We start from the raw sequence: 25,737 nt of genomic DNA, 5'->3' as shown, positions 1-25,737 counted from the left end.
GTTATTTTGTCTCATGTTGTAAAGCCCACTGTAATGAGACTCAGAACTAGATTCTAGTCTTGGCAGTCTTATTAATTATCTATGTAAACTTAGGCAAATTACTTAATTCACTTTTATGAGTGGGTTGGGCTAGATAACATTACATGTCCTTTCCAGATTTAATATGGTGGGAGTTGTAGTTAATTTCACAAAAAGGAACAAAAAGGAATCATGGATTTACTCTGCTTGAAGAGTCAGAAGTGAGTTGTTTGATTATAGATGACCTAGAAGTGATTTTAGGTGGAAAAAGTATGGGAATAAACTCTAGAAGAAGGCAAAAGACTGAGGTGTAAGAGATTTTACAAAGAATTTTGTGAATACCTTGCAAGAGATAAGCTTTTCAAATTATGGAACACTTGAAATTCAGTATAATAAGTTTATAATAATTTTCAGTATATATTATTTTATATACTGAAATATATATATTTCAGTGTGTGTGTATATATATATATATATATATTTTAAGTATATATTAAGTATAATAAGCTTAACTTTTTACCTTTTAAAAATAAGGTATTTTTTAAACTTTTTGTTTTGGGGTGTAGCCAATTAACAATGTTGTGATAGTTTCAGGGGAACAGCAAAGAGAATCAGCCATACATATACATGTTTCCATTCTCCCCCAAACTCCCCTCCCATCCATGCTGCCAAATGGGCAGAGTTCCATGTGCTTTACAGTAGGTCCTTGTTGGTTATCCATTTTAAATCCAGCAGTGCGTATATGTCCATTCCAAACTCCTCAACTACGCCTTGCCCACATCCTTCCCCCCTCAGCAGCCATAAGTTCATTCTCTTAAGTGTGTGAGTCTCTGTGACTGAAGTCAGACAGAGAAGGAGAAATATTATATGACATCTTTTATATCTGGAATCTGAAAATAAATGATGCAAAATAAGATTTTTTATGGAAGAAATACAGTATTTTGTCCATTTTATACAAAATATTACTTACCCTATGGCATCTGATACAGTGCCAGAAATCCCTCCCATCTGCACTCCTGAAGAAGTTGCCCATTAGCAAGCAAAGCTTGATTCCTTTCAAAGATTGGAAAAATGTCTGGTGCTGGTGAATTTTTACTTGGTGTTCCTCTTAGCTCTCTTTGCATTGTTCCTCCTGTCTGTCTTGAGGCTTAATTAATCCCTTATATCTAATACTAGGGTTTCCAAATTCTAAAATTTGATTAGAAATTAGATACATTCTCTTTAAATTTCTGCTAGCTTAAAAACTTAGATATCTACAAACCCAGAAATTAATGATACTTGTGAAACATGAGTGTAGCATACATAGATAGAGCTAGCTAAGTAAACACACTGTGGTATAGGATCTCTAAATTCTCTGTTTTTGGTTGGTATGAAATGGCTACTATATTGAGTCTGAACTATTGATTTAATTCAGAAATTTATTGGACCAGTTTCTTTTCAAGGATACTTTAAATTTTACAATAGTATGCTTTATGTGATAACTTGTGCATGTCTCAGTATAATAGTTGTCCTTGGAATCTGTGCTGTTGAATCTAATTGTTTAAGATTTTATTGCTAAAAAAAGTCCATACTGCTTTGAGCGTGCGTGTGCATGTGTATTCAGTTGCTTAGTTGTGTCCAACTCTGTGACCTCATGGACTGTAGACCACCAGGCTCCTCTGTCCATGGGACTTACCAAGCAAGAATACTGGAGTAGGTTGCCCTTTCCTTCTTGAGGGAATCTTCCCGACACAGGGATCAAATGTGGATTTATTACTACCTAGCCACCTAGGAAGCCCATATTGCTTTGAGACTTAGTAGCAAAATAGTGGTATGTGGTGGCCCAAGACAAACCCCCAAAATACCAAATATTATGTTTTCTGGTGAAATTCAGCTATTCACATTTAATTTAAGCAACTTTAGTAAGAAGGGAAATGCTTGGAATAATGACTTGTTTCTTACTGTTATCAGGTCATCTAATTGATTTCACACTTTAAAAAAATTGATATTTGGCAAAACTAATACAATTATGTAAAGTTTAAAAATAAAATAAAATTTAAAAAAAAAAGATTTTTTTTTCATATTGTTTATAGTTTGCTACCTAGCGAGATAAAATTTTAATGCCTTTTAATGCTACTTACTAAATGCCTTGAATTTTAAATAAGTCACTATATGGTAGGTCTTTTTGTTCTTTCTCTTTCAATCTATTCCTTTAGTAGTGACTCACTTGATTAGCCCTATAAATTTCTTAAAAATCAGTCTCTAGAGTAAGTAAAAGATTCTGTTTTCCTCATTTAGGCAAGTCAAAAAAGCCAGTCTAGAGTAAAAAAAATGCATTCAGTTCCCAGCTTGAACCTTGGGCAAGCTTATTTAATCTCTCTAAACTGTAGTTTGTTTGTGTTTAAAGTGGAGATAATAACACTCCCCTTATTTCATAGTTCTGAGGCTTAAATGAGATATTATATGTAAAATACTAAGTTGCTTGGTGCATAGTATTCAATAATAAATATAGCTAATGTGTAGCTAAAATAAATAACTTTGTCTGGAAATTCAGTGGAATTTCAAATGAGTTGATAAGAGGAAAGAGCAAAATTTAATGAAAAGCATTTTGGATCATGGTCTGAGTTTCTGCCAGTACCCTGTGGGAACTCATCAATTCTTGGTCTAAGATTCTTAAATTATTTAGTTCAGGGTAAACAAGCATGTTTGGATTTTTTTGGTTTAGATCTGATTTATTTTAACATGTAAGTTCCTGCTAGAGTAAAAACTAGGTAAACTGAAAAGCACTTATTCCATCTTATTAGAATCCTCCCAAACAAGTTAATCTGAACCCAAGCCAGCACTAGCATTATTCTGTCCCTCCATCCTTCTTTACTGTCTACCTTTAGGAAACAAACTATTTTCTAGCTGTGTTCTTAAATAAATGGAATTTCCCACACTTTAAGTCTAATTTATGAAAAAAATTTATACAGTATTAATGTTGTTATTCATATACATAGAATTTCAATACTGTGAATTTTATAGGCTTAGCATTTAATTTTTCCTTGCTAAAAACCACATTTTCAGTCTGGTTGAATACTAAATTTGAACCCTCACCGTCTCCCTGTCTACAAAAATGACCAGTGGAGTAAAAAGTGAGTAGAAAGTTCTTATTCTATACACACTCCCTTTGTCTACTAATTTTCAAGGTTGAGGCTGTGTCCTTTTGGGTAATGTGGTTTCGGTGAAAATTTGAGAATAGTGAGAAAACTTCAGAAGGGTTGAAAGGTAACTTTCCCTTCTCACCTTATTTTTTAATGTGTTCACTGGTCTCCATCCTAATTTACCAGCAAACTTCCATAATGAATTGGTTAATAGTAGTGAACCATGTAACAAATTGCACTCTTTCAGATTATTACTGTATAGAAAGTGATCATTATGTAGAAAAGGCTTTGTACTGGATTCTTGTAGGTAATTTTCTTATAACTTGGTCCATAAACTATTTGTTTACTGCATCACTTCAGAGAGGCAGAATGTAACAGAATTACTCGTGAAGGAATTTTACACTCTTATAATATTTACAAGAGGGTAGGAGTTGGCGTTTACCATGCTGCTCAAGATAAATGTTATTTAAAGCTTTATTCCTACAATTTACTAGTTTAGAATTTAAAACAATTCAGAGTCTATTTGTGTGTTTTTTTTTAAATAAACCAAATCTTTATCTAAAATGAGTTGTTTTCTTCTCCCCAAATCAGATGTTAAAAGATGCTTTCCATTTTTAAAATAAAGAAGTCTCTGAACTTCTTTTCATGTTTATAATACGTATTGTCAAATGTATTAAGCTGTCATATTTTATTAACTCAATTTAACATATTAGCAACCTTTCATGGTTTTGTGTCCTTTTTAGTTTAACTTTAACTTTTTGAAATGCTAGACTCACAGGAAATAGAAAAAATAGCCTATAGGGTCCTATAAACGGTTTACTCATGTTTCTGCAATGGTAACATCTTAGTACAATATTAAAAACAGGAAATTAACATTGGTGCATTACTGTTATCTAGACTACAGACCTCATTCAGTTTTCACCACTTGTGTGTGTGTGAGTGTATGTTGGTCTGTGCAGTTTTGTTCCATATATAAATTTGTATCGGAGAAGGCAATGGCACCCCACTCCAGTACTCTTGCCTGGAAAATCCCATGGACGGAGGAGCCTGGTAGGCTACAGTCCATGGGGTCACTAAGAGTCGGACACGACTGAGTGACTTTACTTACACTTTTCCCTTTCATGCATTGGAGAAGGAAATGGCAACCCACTCCAGTGTTCTTGCCTGGAGAATCCCGGGACGAGGCAGCCTGGTGGGCTACCGTCTATGGGGTCACACAGAGTCGGACATGACTGAAATGACTTAGCATAGCATAGCATAGATTTGTATAGACACCACCACAGTGAAGATACACAGTGAGCATGTATTTATGATGTCCATCACCGTGTATGTGCTATACCAAAATATTCACATACACCCCCATCCTTGGCAACTGCTATCTATACTCCACCTCTATGCTTTTAGAATTTTGAGAATGTTATATAAATGGCTCCATTTATACATTATGCAGTATATTGTATGTTGTAATTGAATTTTTTCACTCAGCACAATTTTCTGGCAGTTGATTCAGGTTGTTTATGTATCAATAGTTTGTTCCTTTTTTATTGCTGAGTAGTACTCCATAGTGAGGATGTGCCAAAGATGGCTTAACCAATCATTTGCATGCTGTAAACATTTGAGTTGTATTTTTCTTTTGCTACTAGAAATAATATCTACTATGCATTGTTATGGATATTCATGTATTTTTTTTTGTGTAAACATATTTTAGTAACTATGGGAGAAATGCTGCAGAGTGCAATTGTTAGGTTGTATTGGTAAGTACATGTTTTTTGTAAGAAAGTGCCAAATGATTTTCGAGTGGCTGCTACCATTACATATGAGAGATTCAGTTTCTCTGCATCCTCACCAACCTGTGGTGTTATTTATTTCTTTTTTTTTAGCTGTTCAGTATCTCACTGTGGCTTTTTTGTTTTACTTCAAAATAAAGTATATTATTTTTAAGGTTTTAACTTAGATTTTACTAACATTATTTTCTTTCACTTCCCCCTCAGTTCCTGGTTGGTGGGGGTTTTTACGGCAGTTAATTATCAGTGGTTCTTTAAAATACTAATTTTCCCAGGACTATTTCTAATTTAAAAACTATTTTATGTCATCTGATATATAAATACTTTTAATTAATAAGATTACTTTCTTTGGATAATTTGTATTGTAGTTGCTGGAATGACTGGTACTGCGCATATCGATGGAGACCATATTGTTGTTTCAGTTCCTGAAGCTGTATTAGTTTCTGATGTTGTCACAGATGGTGGGATAACTCTTGATCATGGCCTTGCAGCTGAAGTTGTCCATGGGCCTGATATCATCACCGAGACTGATGTAGTAACAGAAGGTGTAATTGTTCCTGAAGCTGTACTTGAGGCTGATGTTGCTATTGAAGAAGATTTAGAGGAAGATGATGGTGATCACATCTTGACGTCTGAGCTAATTACAGAAACTGTTAGAGTACCTGAGCAGGTTTTTGTGGCTGATCTTGTTACTGGTCCTGATGGACACTTGGAACATGTGGTCCAAGATTGTGTTTCAGGAGTTGACTCTCCCACAATGGTTTCAGAGGAGGTTCTTGTAACTAATTCAGATACAGAAACTGTGATTCAAGCAGCTGGTGGTGTTCCTGGTTCTACAGTTACTATTAAAACTGAAGATGATGATGATGATGATGTCAAGAGCACTTCTGAAGACTACTTAATGATATCTTGTAAGTGACATTTAAGTTCTATAATTACTTGGTAGAAATTTATTTATGTATAACATGAACAGGTTTTCTGGGATGGGAGATCTGTTCAATAAAAGTCATGGGGGTAATCTTTTTGAAAAATAATTTTTTTCTAAGCTGTGTTGTTCAGATGGTTTTTTGAATTTGCTCATGTTTTTAATTTACTCTGAAAATTCATACCTACAATGGAGTAAACTAATGCAATTTATTAATATCTTAGAATAAAAATATGAATTTGGAAGGTTCAAAAAGAACATTAAATGACACAAAATTTTAATGGTAAATATATGTATTTCAAAATGGGTAATTGTATGCAACCACCGCTTTCTCTTTAACTTGACAGATAGTGGAGTTGGCATTTCAGTTTTGCTTAGGAATTTAAGCATAACATGTTAAGAAATGTGTAATTAGTTTTTCTAATTAAATACTTGAAAAGTAAATAATCAACTCAGATTGTATTCTATAGTTCTGCCTGTGTTTATTTTCTGTTATCTGTTTATGTGTGTGTATAGTCTATGCAAAATACTTAAAACAAATTTATATCAGACTGACTTTATGATGTTCTTAAGACATTCTACCTGAATGAAGAAGATAGAAGTATCTTGTTCTCATTTCAAGTGGTAGGTTTGCCTGAATAGCAGCAGTAATAGAAATCTTATGATAAGTTATTGGTGGAGCTTGAGGAAGAAGTGGATCTATTCCTTATAAAATTTGAAGGCATCATGCTAGAAGGAGTAAAGATTAGATGACGATTTCACTTTTCAAGGGAGGATTTTTGTTCTTTTCTTTTTTAAAATAAAAAATGGTTGATTGAGAAGTGAATTAACAGGTAGAATATGTGTATGTGTATATAAAATGATTGTATGTTATGTATGTGTATCAGTGAATTTAAAACTAAAAGCAAATTATATTTAATTTGTAAATATGATTCTGAAGTCTGATGTGTTAACTTTTTTCCTCTATAAGCACTTCAAAGTGAATATTTATATTGTTTTGAAGCGAATAATTTAAGCCACTAAAAGACTGTGCAAATGTTATTATTCTTTTTCAACTAAAGCAGCTCCATATTTACATCTTAACCTGACATTTTTTTTTTTAAAGCAAAACTGTGATTATGGTTTTCTAAAACGGTGTGGCAGAAGTCGAAAGTCTTTCTGTACCAAAACAAATTCAGTATGCCTTTAAAAGGATACTTGTCAAATTAAACTCTTTGGTATTAAAGTGGTCTAAAATTTAGATGTTATATGTATTGTGAATAGTCATATCTCAACATATCTTCTGTGATTTGATTCTGCAAAAGTTTAACTTTCTAGATTATTTTAATTTAAAATATTTATCTTGATGTTACCATATGTGTCAAGTGCAAAAGACTTCTGTCCTTCTAGTCTAATAGACTGATAACTGTAAGGAACATTGTGTTACTCAAATAATACTGGAACTGCTGTGGGGTCATTTTAGGGGAATTCAGACTGGAGATTAATTACCTCCTTAATCATTAGTAAAGAAACTAACAATTTTTAAATAAATACCTTTTAAACTTAAATAATTTTTATTGTAGAAAATAAGATATACCAAAATGAAATGTTTTATATCGTTTATTTTCTCACCACCCAGATCCTTTTTTTGTAATGGTTAGAATATTCAAATTGGGACTAATTACTCTATCTTACCATTTTCATTTATTTTATTTTACTCTAGTTTGATTTAGTCTGTCCTTTTTTTTCTTCATCCCTTAATCTTTAATTCATGTTTTTACAACTCTTGGGCTTTGTTGACCATTAAATCTTCAGAAGTTCAAGAATAAATTGCCTTGAGAGGCCTCAATGTTAATTTTAAAAGTTCTCTGGCTTTTTTCCAAGATATCTTCAACTGCTCTAAGAGATAAAATTGAGAACTTAAAACAGACTTTTATCTTGTTCCTGAATCCCTATAAGGAAATCTCATCTCAGCAGCTGGGTTTTAGTGGTAGGGAGTTTGTCTTCTCTCAGTCTCTGAGGTACATCTTAAGTTTTTTCCACTTTCAGACCAAATGTCACAATTTCTTTATCTTAACAGATAGTTAGGCTATTCCACTTGTGCTAAGTAACTTGGAAATTAATATAGGATAACTGTATCTGTCTAAAGTTGTCCCAGGTGTTCTTTTCTTTAAAAAATACCTAACACCCATAAGACACTTGTGGGTGATGATTTCCTTTATGAAAAACTTAATTGGAGAAAGGAGAGTCCTTTAAATAATCAACCAATATAATGCATTCAAAGTTGTTTTTTATCTATAAAATCAGTTTTTATTTCTTTCAGGAAAATAGTTTTGTGTAAAGAAAAATATATTGGTATGGTCATTATGAGAGATATCATGAAACCTCACCAATTTCAGGGATAAAAGGGAAAAGTTAATACCTTTGTATTTTTTAATATAACAATTTTATTGAGATATTCACATGCCATACAATTCACTCATTTGAGATGTTCATCAGTTATTTTTCATATATTCACAGAATTAATTGTATCACCATAATCAATTTTAGAACTTTTTCTTACCCCAAAAAGAAATCCTCATGCCGTTGAGCAGTCACTCCCCTAGTCCACTCACCCTTCAGGCAACCACTAATCCAGTTTCTGTCTCTATAGATTTGCTGTTTTCAACATTTTATGTAAATGTAATGGTATAATATATGGCCTTTTGTGTGTGACTCCTTTTACTTAGTATAATGCTTTCAAAGATCATCCATGTTGTACCATGGGTCAGTCCTTCATTCCTATATATTGATGACTATATCCATATATTTCATTATATGGATATATATTTTATCAGTTCATTGGTTAATAGACATTTGGGTTGTTTCCACTTTTGTGCTGTTGTGAATAATGCTGCCCTGAACATTCATGTATAAGATTTTGTGCACATAGATTTTAGATCTCTTGGATATATACACATAGGAGTAGAATACCTTTTTAATTTAATTATTATTCATTTTTGTTTGTTTCATCATTGTGTAATGAAGTGAAGTCACTCAGTCGTGTCCTACTCTTTGTGACCCCGTGGACTGTAGCCTACCAGGCTTCTCAGTCCGTGGGATTTTCCAGGCAAGAGTACTGGAGTGGGTTGCCATTGCCTTCTGATCCGTTATATATTGCCTTATCCCATCCCTGTGGTACATCAGTATATAGTTGACCCTTTAACAACACAGGTTTGAACTGTGTGGGTCCGCTAATACAAGGATTCTTTTCAATAAATATATACTATAGTATTACATAATTTGAGGTTGATTGAGTCTGCAAATGCAGAACTACAGATATGGAGGGCCAACTCCAAAGGTATATATAATTTTCAACTGTGTATAGCCTCAGTGCCCCTAAACCCTGCATTGTTCAAGAGTCAGCTATACTCTATACTGATAATATCATTTTCACCATATTAATTTTTTGGTAGATGTAACAAGAAAGGGGTACACTAAAAAGCCTACTTAGTTTTTTAAAGGAATATTATATCATACATTTTACTAAAATGAAATTTTAATCAAATTGTACCAATGGTCTATAGAAGAATGTTGAATGATACCACAGTTTGTGGGGGCTGGTAAATAATGCACCTTACTATTTTAATGTTATATTTAGCACCAGTAGAATTCTGTGTTGTGTAAAATATTACCCACTTATTACTAGCTGGGATGACATGTAGATTGAGAAACAACACTGTGGGACTTGAATGTTGTAAACCTTATAACAAAAAGTTTAAGCTTGAATTTTAGGTATTTTGAGTATTATCTGTATTAAGAAAAGACTTAGAATCTATCTCTAAAGCCTGTTGATTGCCTGTTAAGTCTTTGTTAACTTTGTACTTTCTGTAATGAAGAATATAGAATAAATCTTGAAGTTGGTAGTTTATCTCTAAAACTAAAACTGTACACTAACATATCTAATAACTTTATCATCTTCTATGAACATAAAATACAGAACAAGTTTACTCAGTACATTTCAAAATTGTTCATTCTGAGGAATCTAAGTAGAAAATAAGGTACACATTAAACTGTGAACATTAAGGAAAGGTATGAATGGAATCAGAATAGCAACAGTAATTTCAATATTTAAAGTGAAATTATGGTACAGATCTATTGAGAAGTGACCAGACAAATGTCTTATTTCATTCATGAGCTTTAATTTTGTGAATTACAGTTTTAATTCAGTTGATTGTAGGAAGAACTATGGTCACTTTAAACCACTAAAGTGTATAAAATAGTATTTATCACATGAGACTTTTTTTTTTCATTAATTTACTGTAAATTATTCCAACCTAAGAAATTCATATTTTGGACACTTTTAAAATTTTTAATATTCTATGTTTTTATTTCTAAGAATGAGAAAGTACTTTTTTTTTCTGAAGACTTATTACTTGACTCTTGTAATTTTTTTTAAAGATCTCATTGTTTTATTCAACATATTTTAAAAGAGAGATTGTTAAACCAATAATATCAGATTCTTCATCTTTTTTCTTTCATTTTAAGCTGCCCCATTGTCAAAAAAAAAATGTTTACCAAAAAAGTGGTAATAGAATTAGGGTCTATGATGAAATGAAAAAATTTTTTCTATTTATTTTGATTATTTAGGTGCTCTCTTTCATAGACAGTAAACTATCTGAACTCTTAAATATTGTGGAATCATTTATAGTTAGTCACAAAGTTAGAGTAGCTTTACATTAGGAAGAATTTCTGAAATGTGTTGTTTTTCGCCATTGTGAAAGACCAAAAGAATAGTTTTGAATTTGCGCATATCGAGTTTGAAACTGAGGTAAAGGCTAGACTTTGACCCATATAGATCTTAACTGAAATACATATTTTTAAGAGTACTGAGTTAAAAACTTTTAAATGTCACTGTTTTCAGTAGTTCTGGAATTGTTTAGATGTAGTCAAGACTTCATGATTTTTTATTTCATATGTGATACTATGATACATATAATAGGGAGGAGCAGATTATCAACTTAGATTACATTTCAGTTTTTATAGGGACAGAACAAACATTGAAATAAAAAAATGGTAGGCATATGACGTTAATATTTTGGGGAATGTATTGTTTAATATTTATGTCCAAAGAACAAACTCTGTAAATATAATATATTCATTGCATTGTTTGTGCACAATATTTACTTCAAACTAAACACTATTCTTAAAAAATCAAAAATTTTAAGTATACTTTAAGTGTAAGTAATTATTGTTGCTTTTATGATGATTTTGAAGCAAAGCATACAACGGTTAAGTCTAGAAGAATACACAGTTTCTGATTTGAAGTTGTCTTCCATTGACTCAACAGGAGTTAAAAGTTTTTACTAAGGTTTTATTTTTATGATTTCTAAAAAGCCCTTTTTATAAGATAATTCAGGTGTTTTCTCTTTTTTAGATACTAGATTTCATATGCTAATTGGTTTAGACAGGCTGCTACTTAATTTGGAAACTTGTTTATGTCAGCTTATTTTATGAGTACTATATATTTTATGTTCTAATTTTTGGTATTAATTTTGCTGTTAGGATTTAGCTTAAAATGTTGAACATGATGGAAGATTATTTAATTTTTTCACAAATCATTTTAATTAAAGCTGAAATACAAGAATATTACATATATATAAATTGAAATCTGTGACTAGATTTTTATATGATTATGATCATGTAGTGTATCTGTCTTGAATTATTTTTTCATGAACTATACCACTTTTAATGGTTGCATAATAGGTTATTAATTGAATACAGTGGGTAAGTTGTTAACACATTATTTCACATTGCACTAATATTAATGCTTAACACCCACTAAATGTCACTGGTACTTTTTGGCTGAAATAGTTTCCTCTTTATATTTTACAGTAGATGATGTTGGGGAAAAATTAGAGCATATGGGGAACACACCATTAAAAATCAGCAGTGATGGTTCACAAGAAGATGTTAAAGAAGATGGATTTGGTTCAGAAGTAATAAAAGTGTATATATTTAAGGCCGAGGCTGAAGATGATGTTGAAATAGGTATAAATACTAAATTTATTGCTATAATGGTTAGGAATTAGAACTTTTCTTTTCTGGAAACTATTCTAATACTGCCTTCAACGTGCAACTTTTTAATAGGTTTCTTTGGGGGTGGAATATTTTAAAATTATATATATATGTAATATATATATATAATTGTATATAAATATGGTACAGAACAAATCATTCTTAGATTCTTTCAAACATGTAGAAGATTCCAGTTGAGATTTCAAAACATGAGTGGAGGGAGTTTGGTTTAGAATAGGAAATTGTGAGTATTTAAGGGTAGTCTAGAGGCAGACTGCTTGGATTTTAATCCTAGTTCTACCATTTAAGTGGCCTTCGGTGAATTACTTAACCTCCTTCTATGTCAGTTTCCCCATCCATAAAATGGTCATAATGGTAGTAACTACCTTATAATAATACTATTGCGAGGATTAAATGGATAAATACATGTAAAAGACAAAGTGCTTTGCACATATGTTGTTATTTCTTAGTAATGACTGATAATTTAAAGTGAAATTTATATAATAATTTTCTTGACACTTAGAATATATAGGGGGAGTATTTTGCTAAAGGAAAATAATATATCTTCCTTATAATATAAAGTGTGCTCAGTCATGTCTGACTCTTTGTGACCCCAGGGACTATAGCCCACCAGGCTCCTCTGTCCATGGGATTTTCTAGGCAAGAATACTTGAGTAGGTTGCCATTGCCTTCTCTAGGGGATCTTCCAAATCCAGGGATCGAACCTGGGTCTCCTACATTGGCAGGCAGATTCTTTACCACTAGAGCCACCTGGGAGGAAATTATTCCATGATGCTTACTGATTTTGATACATGTTTTAACTTTTAAGGTGGAACAGAAATTGTCACAGAGAGTGAGTACACCAATGGACATTCTGTAGCTGGAGTGCTTGACCAGAGCCGAATGCAGCGGGAGAAGATGGTTTACATGGCAGTTAAAGATTCTTCTCAAGAAGAAGATGATATCAGTAAGAAAAAAATGGCACTGTAGTGACTCATCCATAGACATCATGCATTCGTTTCTAAAAAAACCAATCTCAGATTTAAGCACTACATAGTAGCAAATATCAATAAGTCTGACCCTTTGCTATAATTAAGAGGGAAGGGTCCTTTTGACTATTCACGCATATGTGTATTGTTCAAGTGAGCAAACATATTGTGTCTCAGATACTTGGGATACAGAGATCAGCAACATATGGTTCCTGACTTTACTAGAGCTCACAAATACATAGGTAATTACTGAGAATCTACTTTGTGTGTATTGCATATGTTGCATATATTATCTCATTTAATTCTTATAACTTATTTCTGAGATAGGTGGTATTATCCCTGTTTAATGGAAGCAGAAGATGCTCAAGGAAGTTAAGCAATTGCCCACGGTCATCTAATATTAAATGAGGAACGTAGGATTTGAATTCATGTCTGCCTAACTCTGCTGCCAGTGTTCTTTGCACATGGCAGTGAGCACTGTTGACCTCTTTCTGAGTTTAGCAGTGGAAGGGCTAACTGGTTGTTTCCTTCTGCTACTGAGGCATTGGCTGAGTAAGTAGTCTTCCAAGTCAAGCCACCAGGATTTTTACTTATTGTGCTGTTGATTATCTCCGAGTAGTTGCTGCTTAAGGTTTCTTGGAGCTGAGTACCACACAGGGTGAAAAAAGCTCCTGACATTCCCTTTCCTACCATAGTCCACATTTCCTTATAAAGACATTTTACTTTCTTCCTACTTTCTCCTCACCTCAGTATAGGAATGCAGCCCTTTCCTAAGGCTTTTTCTGTCTTCTTGCCATGCTGAAACAAAAACTACTTGGTAGGCTGCAGTCCATGGGGTCGCTAAGAGTCGGACACAACTGAGCGACTTCACTTTCACTTTCCACTTTGATGCATTGGAGAAGGAAATAGCAACCCACTCCAGTGTTCTTGCCTGGAGAATCCCATGGATGGAGAAGCCTGGTAGGCTGCAGTCCATGGGGTCGCACAGAGTTGGACACAACTGAAGCAACTCAGTAGTAGTAGTAGTAGAGCAAAAGCCTCCCCTTGAGTGCATTACCTTGACAATACTTAGCTTTACCTATCCTGTACTATGATTCCCACTCCTCAAATTTCCTTCTCTAGAATTCATAGGGAACTGAATTCCAATCCCAAACATGAATAATATACCACAGCTGAAAATGTCAAAAACAAATGAGTCTAGAGGACTTTATTAGAAAAAGAATTTCTACTTGATCTCTAAATTCTTTACTTCTTTTTTACTCATTGGTCAGTAAGAAGGGGCACACTGGAAGATGGGAGACTGAAGCTTAGGTTAGCTGATGCCAGAATTCCACGGGGATGTGCAAAATTTAGACTAATGTCTCTTTCTGGTTAATTGAAAGAAAGGAAACCTAGGAGAGGGATACTTTTCTCCCATATTTTTTCCACATTTTTCAAATGAGTAGAAAATACCACTGTGTGAATTAAGGAAAAGCATGAATTCAAGCCAGTTTTCTGTTTAACAGATTAAATCTAAGTGGATTATTTCACATAAAATAAACATATTGACCCTCTAGGTTTAAATTCTTTTATACTAACTATATATTTTAAAATGTCTAACTTAATGTTTTTGTCTTCAGTAAGGTCTCTGAAAATCCTGCCTCTTAACGGGTGTCCACATAGCCTTGAGCATCAGCATTTTATATTATAACTATGTATATGCTGCTGCTAAGTCACTTCAGTCGTGTCCGACTCTGTGCGACCCCAGAGACGGCAGCCCACCAGGCTCCCCCGTCCCTGGGATTCTCCAGGCAAGAACACTGGAGTGGGTTGCCATTTCCTTCTCCAATGCATGAAAGTGAAAAGTGAAAGTGAAGTCGCTCAGTCGTGTCTGACTCTTAGCGACCCCATGGACTGCAGCCTACTAGGCTCCTCCATCCATGGGATTTTCCAGGCAAGAGTACTGAAGTGGGGTGAACTATGTATATATATAGTTTTAATTTCTTTAATTTTTAATTCTTCAGTTACTAGTATTTTTGACAATTTTTTCATTGCCTGTACAGTACTGCATTTAAGTTACAATATGTAGGATAGCATGGACCGCTTTCTCATAATTGATTCTATGGGAAATGCTTCTGAGTTCCAAAGAATTATCAACCAGAATTATGGAATACAGTTCTTATAAATTTGTAATGCCCAATGGACTGTAAAATCAGCCAGTATATTTTAAGCACACATGTTTTATATAAATTGAAAGTCATTTTCATAGGATTAGGTTCTAAGAGGAGGATAAGAATTTTGATGATTTATTGTCTCCTGTTGGCAATAGCCTCCCAAATGCCTAATATAATTTTTAAATTTACCAGATTGAAATCTTAAAAGATAATCATTTGGAAATTTTTACCCATTTAGTAAATATTTGGGGTTATAAGCAAGCAATTATTTCTAAAATTTAGGTTGTGCCAAAATAGCAGATGAAGTATACATGGAAGTCATTGTAGGGGAAGAGGAAGGAATTTTCCCTGAGACTCAACTTGAGGATTTCGATGTTAATAAAACAATTGTCCCTATTGTCTGGGCTGTGGTATGTGGTTGGGCACTGTCATTTTTTTTAACCTGATAAGTACATAACATATATTTGATTAGCCTTTAGGTCATTATATATGCTATGCTAATGCCCCCCATGAGTTGGCTAATACTATAAAATGTTTTGCTGTGGGCTGATTCATCTCAAGTTACTTCCATGATTTTTATACCACATATCTTGTGTTATTTAAAATGAACTTTGCTTAATGTAATTTTTTCAGTAGGGTTTATTTTATATCCTACCTGTATAAGTGAGAAGCTTGAAAGTTTAATTTTTCTTAAATAGGAATGTCCTTTGAAAATTGGTCCCTCCTCTTTTGTACTAACACCACAAATAATAAGATATTGGGGTTTGAAAAGGAACAGAAATCCAGGTGTGCTCTTCTAGGAAGTATATGATGAAAGGTAAATTAATCAAGTTATTTTTTCCCTTTCTATTTGATCTCATTCCTACTTAATTTTCAGGATGGCCCAGATATATTCTTTATTTTGAAAAATTTTATTGTTCAAATGCATTAATTTATCTTGATTTTTTCACAGTTTCATTCATTCAGCAGTCATTTGTTGAGCATCTTCAAGTTTGAGGGTATTCTGCAGAAATATCTACTCTTTTATTTAAATTAAATATAATTTAATTATAAATCAAGGAGTCGTGTTTTCATTTGCATAGTAAGAACAGCTCCCATTTCTTTTAATTTACTTTTTATTTGGAGGAAAATTGTTATACAATATTGTGTTGGTTTCTGCCATACAACAAAGCAAATCAGTCATAATTATACATATATCACCTCCCTCTTCTCCCTCCCATCCCCCGACCCCACTCCTCTAGGTAATCACAGAGTACCAGGGTTGGTTCCCTGTGTTATATAGCAACTTCTCACCAGCTATCTCTTTTACACATGGCAGTATATATATGTCGAGGCTACTTTCTCTGTTCATCCCACTCTTTCCTTCTCCCACTGTGTCCACAAGTTCATTTTCTAGTCCGTGTCTCCATTCCTTCCCTGTTAATAGGTTTATCAATACCATTTTTCTAGATTCCATATATATGTATGAATATACTGTATTTATTTTTCTCTTTCTGACTTACTTCACTCTGTGTAACAGGCTCTAGGTTCATCCACCTCACTAGAAGTGACTCAAATTCATTTCTTTTTAAGGCTGAGTGATATTCCATTGTATATATGTACCACATCTTCTTTATCGATTCATCTGTCGATGGGCATCTAGGTTGCTTCCATGTCCTAGCTATTGTAAATACTGCTGTTGCAAACATTGAGGGTACTTGTGTCTTTCTGAACTGTGGGATTGCTGGGTCACATGATAGTTTTATTCCTAGTTTTTAAAGGAATCTCCATACTGTTCTCCATAGTGGCTGTATCAGCTTACATTCCCACCAACAGTGCAAGAGAGTTCCCTTTTCCCCACATCCTCTCCAGCATTTGTTTGTGGATTTTTTGATGATGCCCACTCTGACTGGTGTGAGGTGATACACTTACTGTAGTTTTGATTTGAATTTCTATAATAGTGATGCTGAACATCTTTTCATGTGTTTGTTGGCCATCTATATGTCTTCTTTGGAGAAGTGTCTGTTTAGATCTTCTGCCCATTTTTTGATTGATCATTTTTCTAGTATTGAGCTATATGTGCTGTTTATACACTTTGGAGATTAATCCTTTGTCAGTTGTTTCATTTAAAATTATTTTCTCTTATTCTGAGGGTTGTCTTTTCATCTTGTTTATTGTTTTATTTGTGGTGCAAGAGCTTTTAAGTTTAATTAGGTCCCATTTGTTTATTTTTGTTTTTATTTCCATTACTCTTGGAGGTAGATCACAGAGGATCTTGCTGTGATTTATATTCGAGAGTGTACTTGCTATGTTTTCCTCTAAGAGTTTTATAGTTTCTTGCCTTACCTTTTAAGTCTTTAATCCGTTTTGAGTTTATTTTTGTGTGTGGTGTTAGGAAATATTGTAGTTTCATTCCAAGTAGCTGTCCGGTTTTCCCAGCACCACTTATTAAAGACACTATCCTTTCTCCATTGAATATTCTTGCCTCCTTTGTCAAAGACAAGGTGCCCATACGTGCATGGGTTTATCTCTGGACTTTCTATCTTGTTCCATTGGTCTATATTTCTGTTTTTGTGCCAGTACCATACTATCTTGATGACTGTAGGTTTGTAGTATAGTCTGAAGTCAGGAAGGTTGATTCCTCCAGCTGTTTTTCTTTTTCAATATTGCTTTGGCTATTTGGGGTCTTTTGTGCTTCCATGCAAATTGTGAAATTGTTTGTTCTGGTTTTGTGAAAAATATATTGGTAGTTTGATAGGGATTACATTGAATCTGTAGATTACTTAGGGTAATATAATCATTTTCACATTGTATCTCTCCATCTGTTTGTGTCATCTTCGATTAATAGTTTTCTGCATACAGGTCTTTTGTCTCTTTAGGCAGATCTATTTCTAAGTATTTTATTCTTTTTGTTGTAGTGGTGAATGGGCTTGTTTCATTAATTTCTCCTGATTTTTCATTATTAGTACATAGGAATACAAGGGATTTTTGTGTATTTTATATCCTGCAACTTTATTATATTCATTGGTTAATTCTAGTATTTTCTGGTGACATCTTTAGGGTTTTCTATGTATAATATCATGTCATCAGCAAGCAGTGAGAGTTTTACTTCTTTTCCAATCTAGATTCCTTTTATTTCTTTTTCTTCTCTGGTTGCTGTGGCTAGGTCGTCCAAAACTATGTTGAATAATAGTGGCAAGAGTAGGCACCCTTGTCTTGTTCCTGGTCTTAGAGGAAATGCTTTCAGTTTTTCACCGCTGAGATTAATATTTGCTGTGGGTTTGTCATGTATGGCCTTTATCATGTTGAGGTGTGATCCTTCTTTACCTACTTTCTAGAGGGTTTTTATCATAAATGGGTGATGATTTTTGTGAAAAGCTTTCTCTGTATCTATTGAGAGATGATTATATGATTTTATCTTTCAATTTATTAATAATATATATCACATTAATTTGGGTATATTGAAGAATCCTTGCATCCCTGGGATCAAGCCCACTTGATCGTGATGTATGATCCTTTTAAAATGTTTTTGGATTCTGATTGTTAGAATTTTGTTGAGGATTTTTGCATCTATGTTCATCAGTGACATGCTTAGTCACTCAGTTGTGTCTGACTCTTTGCAAACCCTTGGATTGTACCCACCAGGCTCCTCTGCCATGGGGATTCTCCAGGCAAGAATACTGGAGTATGTTGCCATGCCCTCTTCCAGGGCATCTTCCCTACCCAGGGATTGAACTGAGGTCTCCCACATTGCAGGAAGATTCTTTACCATCTAAGCCACCAGGGAAGCCCAAGAACACTGGAGTGGGTAGCCTATCCCTTCTCCAGGGGATGTTCCCAGCCCAGGAATCAGACTGGGGTCTCCTGCATTGCAGGTGGATTTTTTACCAGCTGAGCTACCAGGGAAGCCCATCATCAGTGACTGGCCTGTAATTTTCTTTTTTTTTTTTGTGGTATCTTTGTCTGGTTTTGGTATCAGGGTGATGATGGCCTCATAGAATGTCTACTCAGGTTTTATATAGAAAGTAAGGTTTTCCTGTAAGTTAGTAGTTCCAAGAATGCTCAAAGCAGCCCTTACTTTCAGTGTGTGAAATTATCTAATCTATGGGAGTGGAAGACCTCAACAACAAAAAGTTTAATCCAAGGAATGGTGATTGATATAAGATTTTGTAGATGTGATCCATTGATAATTGTTATACTCAGTTTTTAATTTTTCTTTTTTTTTTAAGGAGATGAAAGAAGAGTTTCTCGAAGGTATGAAGATTGTCAGTCATCAGGTGAGAGAGCATTATATGTGAGATGTAAGTTAAGTAGCTGGTTTTGTATACTACTTGGTAGATAAAGAGTTATTAGTTTGTGTGTACAGACCCATTAGACTCTTATTTGCCTAGTCATATCGGAGAATGGCATTGAAACATGTGTAATATCATGTATGAAACGAGTTGCCAGTCCAGGTTCAATGCACGATACTGGATGCTTGGGGCTGGTGCACTGGGACGACCCAGAGGGATGGTGTGGGGAGGGAGGAGGGAGGAGGGTTCAGGATGGGGAGCACATGTATACCTGTGGTGGATTCGTTTTGATGTTTGGCAAAACTAATACAGTGTTTCAGGTTTAAAAATAAAATAAAATTAAAAAAAAAGAGTTTATTTCTTTAAGGAATTTTATTTAGAGACATAATGTGTGTTATTCTGTGAATGCAGTTCATTTTAGATTTACCTCAGGATTTCCCTTGAGGTGCACTGGTTAAGACTCCATGTGTCCACTGCAGGGGTGCAGGTTTGATCCCTGACTGGCGAACTGAGTTCCCACATGCAACATGATGTGGCCAAAAAGTAAAAAAAAAAATTTCTTTTTCAAGGTACAAATGTCAGGCCACTTACTTCATGGGCCATAAAAGGTTACTATGGAAAAAATTATAAAATAGAAATTTTTCTGACATGAAAGTAAAAATTGTCCATGATATCAACCACTTGTTAATGTTCTCCTTGGGATGGAACTATTTTCTTAATTTCTGTGCAGCCAGTAGATTTATATAGATGTTACATAAAACTCATGTGTCAGCTTAAGTATTTTTTAGTTTTAATATACTTCATATAGTGTTTTTTATTCCATGCTTGATAATTCTTTTTATTTTCTTACACAGGGAGAATAAAGTATCTGACTATCTTGTTTCTAACCTTAGGAGGTTTTTCACTCTCTAAATTTAAATATAGATTTCAGGTGAATTAATGAGAGACATACATATCATAGCATTTAAGCTAAACAGTTTCTTGGGCTACGTTTTTAAACTAAATTGCATAACACAAGAGATTGTGAGAACTGATATTAAGTATTTTGTATACATTGATTCCATTGAAATTTTGGTAAATTGCCTGTCACATTTATCTTAACTCTTAAAAAATCAATCTTACTACTTTTAGCATTAAGTAAACCATTTTGAAGCATAAATACAAGAAGTTGTTGTTTGTCATGTATTACACAGTTACCATGATTGTATTGGTTATCTGACATGTATAAATTAATTCTTTGCTAAATCTCTTTAATTTCATCAGCCTTCATTGGTGAGAAAATTGAGCTGATGTCAAGATTTTGTTCATGGTCATAAAATTCAGTTTCTTACGTTTCATTTACCTGATCAGTTTTTTCCTTTAGGATGAATAAACTGGATATTTTAATTTCATACGGTATCATATTTTTGCATATTCACTTGAGAGATGAGTGTACTTTATGAAATTTAGCACTTCAGTGGCAACTGAATGCCAAGTTTTCTCTAGTAATTCATCTAATCAAAATGGAAAGAGTATAAATATATATAGTTTAATGGTGTATTGATTTTTTTTCAGGAAATACTTTAGACTCAACATTAGAAAACAGAAGTAGTACAGCAGCACAATACCTTCAAATTTGTGATAGCATTAATACAAATAAAGTACTTAAACAAAAAACCAAGAAGAGGAGAAGGGGAGAAACGAGGCAGTGGCAAACAGGTAAAATACTAATACATTGCTTTACGAATATTATAATTACTTGAAATGCAGTAGTATTTTTTGTAACCTGAGAATATAAGTCAGTTGTTTGTAGTGTAGTTAGTCCTACTTTCATATACTTGTGTTTGATCTAAGTCTATGGGTTTTTTAAAAAATGTTTTACTGTTACTTAACTGTGCTTGTTTGCTTTTTACCCAGATGATGTTTTTTAAAAGAGAATTTTCAGGTTGTTACAAAGTGCATGTGATATAGCATTTTGGCAGATGAATGGTCTATAGTAGAGTGCTGCTTGTTATATTTTAGTGTGCTCAGTTCATTCGCTCAGTCACGTCTGACTTTGCGACACCATGGACTGCAGCACACCAGGCTTCTCTGTCCATCACTAACTCCTGGAGCTTTACTTTATTATAAATTGCTTTTAATCAACATCTTGTCTTACAGGGTTTTATTCCACTAGTATAGTTCTCACATTGTGAATGTCAGCTAATTTTGCTGCATTTGTTGTAAAACCCTTTTAAAACAGTCTGGCCAAATGTTACAACTTCCATTTTTTTTTTTTAATATAGCTGTTATAATAGGCCCTGATGGACAACCCCTGACAGTGTATCCTTGCCATATTTGCACAAAAAAGTTTAAATCCCGAGGATTCTTGAAAAGACACATGAAGAATCATCCTGATCATTTGATGAGAAAAAAATATCAGTGTACAGATTGTGACTTTACAACTAACAAGAAAGTGAGTTTCCATAACCATTTAGAAAGCCATAAGCTTATAAACAAAGTTGACAAAACCCATGAATTTACAGAATACACACGAAGATACAGAGAAGCAAGTCCACTGAGTTCAAATAAACTTATATTAAGAGACAAGGAGCCGAAGATGCACAAGTGCAAATACTGTGACTATGAAACTGCGGAACAAGGACTGTTAAACCGACATTTACTGGCTGTTCACAGCAAGAATTTTCCTCATGTTTGTGTTGAGTGTGGGAAGGGCTTTCGACATCCTTCTGAACTCAAGAAACATATGAGAACCCATACTGGTGAGAAGCCATATCAGTGTCAGTATTGTATCTTCAGGTGTGCAGATCAATCAAATTTGAAAACTCACATTAAGTCTAAGCATGGTAACAATTTACCATATAAATGTGAGCATTGCCCCCAAGCATTTGGTGATGAGAGAGAACTTCAACGCCATCTGGATTTGTTTCAAGGACATAAGACACACCAGTGTCCTCATTGTGACCATAAGAGCACCAACTCAAGTGACCTTAAGCGGCACATTATATCTGTCCACACTAAGGATTTTCCTCACAAATGTGAGGTCTGTGATAAAGGTTTCCATCGCCCTTCTGAGCTCAAAAAGCATAGTGATATCCATAAGGGTAGGAAGATTCATCAGTGTAGGCACTGTGACTTTAAAACATCAGATCCATTTATTCTTAGTGGTCATATCCTTTCAGTTCATACTAAGGATCAGTCATTGAAGTGTAAAAGGTGCAAAAGAGGGTTCAGACAACAAAATGAGCTCAAAAAGCATATGAAGACTCACAGTGGAAGGAAGATTTACCAATGTGAGTATTGTGAATACAGCACCACAGATGCATCTGGCTTTAAACGACATGTGATATCAATACATACAAAAGACTATCCACACAGGTGTGAATTCTGCAAGAAGGGATTCCGACGACCATCAGAAAAAAATCAGCATATTATGAGGCACCACAAGGAGGCTCTTATATAATAAGATCAATATAAAGAAAGAAGCTATTTAGAAACTATGACATGCTACATGGGAAGATAATTTCACAAACTGTTTCACCTGGTTACATAGCTTGATATTAAATTATAAATTTACATTCTTTTTATTAAAGATCTTAAAGTATTTGAATTGAGAGGGGATCTCAGCCCTTTGAAATTACTTAAAAGAATTTAAGGAGCACCATAGAATGGTTGCAGAAAACCTTATTGTCTATTTAATGGTATAAACATAATTCAACTACCGAGGGGAAGAGCAAAGACAACCACTTTATTTGGCTGATCATACAAGAGACAAATCTTTCTGCAAAGATCATATCTAATTAAGGCAAACAAGCCTCACTTTTATGCAGTTTTATAAATGGGGTGGAAAAATAAAATGCAATCATCCATCAGTCACTTAGTCACTGAATCTTTATATGGTACCTGGAAATTGAATTCCAGAAATGGCAAAAGTTTTGTGTATTCATTGAAAGAAATTTCACTGGAAAACAGGTTAGATTAATTCAATACTATTTAGAAGGATTTCAGAGCTACTAAGGTTTTATTACAGGATAGGATGTTTAAAATACAGCATCTGTACTGAAGTCTAAATATTAAAGTTCCCCTTTTTTCTGATGTTCAAGTTGATTGATATTCAGTATGGTATATATGACAAAAGTATATTTGAGTCAAATGTGGCTTTCTAAAATGCATGCAACAGTAATGTTGCAAACAAAGCTAGCACTATATTTCTTAATGATACTAAGATTAAATTGAGAGAACACAGTTTTCTTAAATATTTAGTTTTTTTAGGACAGTCATAGCAAGTATGATTATTCCAGTCTTACTTGCTCTAATGTTTAAAGGTGCAATTTTATGCCATTATTGAAAATTTTGATTTTTAAAATCTATATACCATATTATTAACATACATTTTCAATGTGAGGCAGTATTTATGCAGTATTTAACAAAAAACTATGCTGCCAATAGAGCTTAGAGGTGGATATTCAGTTTACAGTGTATAAAATATGCATCCTTTCAACAACACTTTATGTTAGCATGCTGCAAATCAACATGGCGCTTAATATAAAAAGCTGGTTTAGGGAAATTTAATGAAAATCCTGTTCATAAATGTAATGCATATGATGTGTACTTTTAAGTTTTAGTTGCTTCATGTTTACACTCAGCTGTTCAGCATAATTAAAATGTAATTTTACTTCATGCTATATTGTGGCTTTGTGTTTTAAATAATGTTCACCTTTCTGTTTTTGCACCAGGTAAGAATCAGTTCCTTGAGAATAAATTTTTTATCTTTCTTAATTCAGAATATTAAATTTGGAAAATCTAAAGTTGTGTGTCATGTGGTTGTAAATGATGTACACGCTGTAAGATAAGATTGTCACTGTTAATGTGGGATTATTATTTCTAAATGTTACTCATTGAAATGAGCATACAATAAAAAGCATTTATTGCACTTAAAGGCTTTATGAGTTTATTTAAAGTTGTGTTATAATGTCCATTCTTAAAAGACTTTTTACTTGAAATTGTTCTTAGGCATTTTTTGTCTGCAATTTAATGTTTTATACAATTTTGTGCATTAACAACATGAGCTAGGAATTTAAAGTTATGATGGCTATAGCATGATTATTCCTCAAATTTTTTTGTTAAAACCACGATGGAATGCTTTAAAGTTGCTCATCTTAAGACTTGAGACTTAGTATTATAGGGAAAACTAAAAATTCTTGGCCTGCTTAAGTAACATGATCCTGAAAAATGAATCTAATTATGTTTACCATAGGCCTATATACTTCATTAAATCAAGGCTTTGGGAAAAATTCTGCAAATGAACACAGTAGTCAATGTTCAGTAGAATTCACGTACCTAGATATATAGCACTGTTGCTTAAGACTCTTTGTCAGTTGGGTTAATTATTCTTTAATGATCACTAAGAGAAAAAGCCATTACATGTTAGACCAATGCTTTAAACTTTAATGTTTATAGAGTTTGTCTAGGGATAGTGTTAAAATACATATTCTAATTCTATAGGTGTGGGCTGGGGTCTACTATTGTGCATTTCTATCAAGCTGCCAATGTGTTAACCACCATAGAAATAGTGAGGTGTTAGACAAAGCCCCCAGTGTAATTCTGGTACAATTTGGCAGCTTTGCTTAAACAACTACGAGTGAGTATAATAAGGAAATCCATACTGAGGACTTGGCATTTGAGCTGAGACTTGAGTGCCAAGAAAAAACCAGTGATGTGAAGATCTTGTGCAAGAGCATTCAAGGCAGAGAAACATACATGCAAATACAGACAACCTGAGATGGTACAAGCTTTGGCTGCATCATGGTGAAAGGAACTGATAATTGATGAGACCTGTGAGAATTTGAAATAAGAAGTCATTGGAGAGGTTTAAGGAAAGGAGTGATGTGATTTACATTTTGAAAATCATTTTGGAGGCTGTGCAAAGAATGTATTGTAGAGGAGCCAAGGGAAGCAGGGAGCCATGTGAAGAGGTTATTCCACTCATTCATGGCTACAGTGGGGCTGAAGAAAAGCAAATAGATTCTCTTTATTAACTGGATCTAGAAAACCTCAGCCAAGATAGAACAGATAAGAATTGAAACTGGAGCCTATTATAGAGTGAAGTAAGCCAGAAAGAAAAACACCAATACAGTATACTAATGCATATATATGGAATTTAGAAAGATGGTAACAATAACCCTGTGTACGAGACAGCAAAAGAGACACTGATGTATAGAACCGTCTTATGGACTCTGTGAGAGAGGGAGAGGGTGGGAAGATTTGGGAGAATGGCATTGAAACTTGTAAAATATCGTGTATGAAACGAGTTGCCAGTCCAGGTTCGATGCACGATACTGGATGCTTGGGGCTGGTGCACTGGGACGACCCAGAGGGATGGAATGGGGAGGGAGGAGGGAGGAGGGTTCAGGATGGGGAACACATGTATACCTGTGGCGGATTCATTTTGATATTTGGC

The 25,737-nt window shown here is 33.9% G+C and overlaps 1 protein-coding gene across 4 annotated transcripts in view; it reads left to right on the top strand.

The window, feature by feature from the left end:
- The window catches only part of ZNF711 (zinc finger protein 711), a 28,557-nt gene extending 4,341 nt beyond the window's left edge, over positions 1-24,216 (top strand). For 3 of the 4 annotated variants that reach the window (XM_055564397.1, XM_055564396.1, XM_055564398.1), the window contains 6 exons: positions 5,293-5,835; positions 11,703-11,858; positions 12,715-12,852; positions 19,236-19,283; positions 20,853-20,996; positions 21,563-24,216. In XM_055564397.1, the coding sequence (XP_055420372.1) occupies positions 5,293-5,835; positions 11,703-11,858; positions 12,715-12,852; positions 19,236-19,283; positions 20,853-20,996; positions 21,563-22,740 (2,207 nt within the window). In that variant the 3' untranslated portion in view covers positions 22,741-24,216. The remainder of the gene's footprint in view (positions 1-5,292; positions 5,836-11,702; positions 11,859-12,714; positions 12,853-19,235; positions 19,284-20,852; positions 20,997-21,562) is intronic. The other variant, XM_055564400.1, reaches the window with a different exon arrangement.
- Positions 24,217-25,737: the final 1,521 nt, after the last annotated feature.

This window comes from Bubalus kerabau, chromosome X (genome assembly GCF_029407905.1).
Source record: "Bubalus kerabau isolate K-KA32 ecotype Philippines breed swamp buffalo chromosome X, PCC_UOA_SB_1v2, whole genome shotgun sequence".
NCBI classification, from domain to species: Eukaryota; Metazoa; Chordata; class Mammalia; order Artiodactyla; family Bovidae; genus Bubalus; species Bubalus kerabau.
Note: the sequence above shows the minus strand (reverse complement) of the source record. Positions and strands in the feature narration are given on the sequence as shown.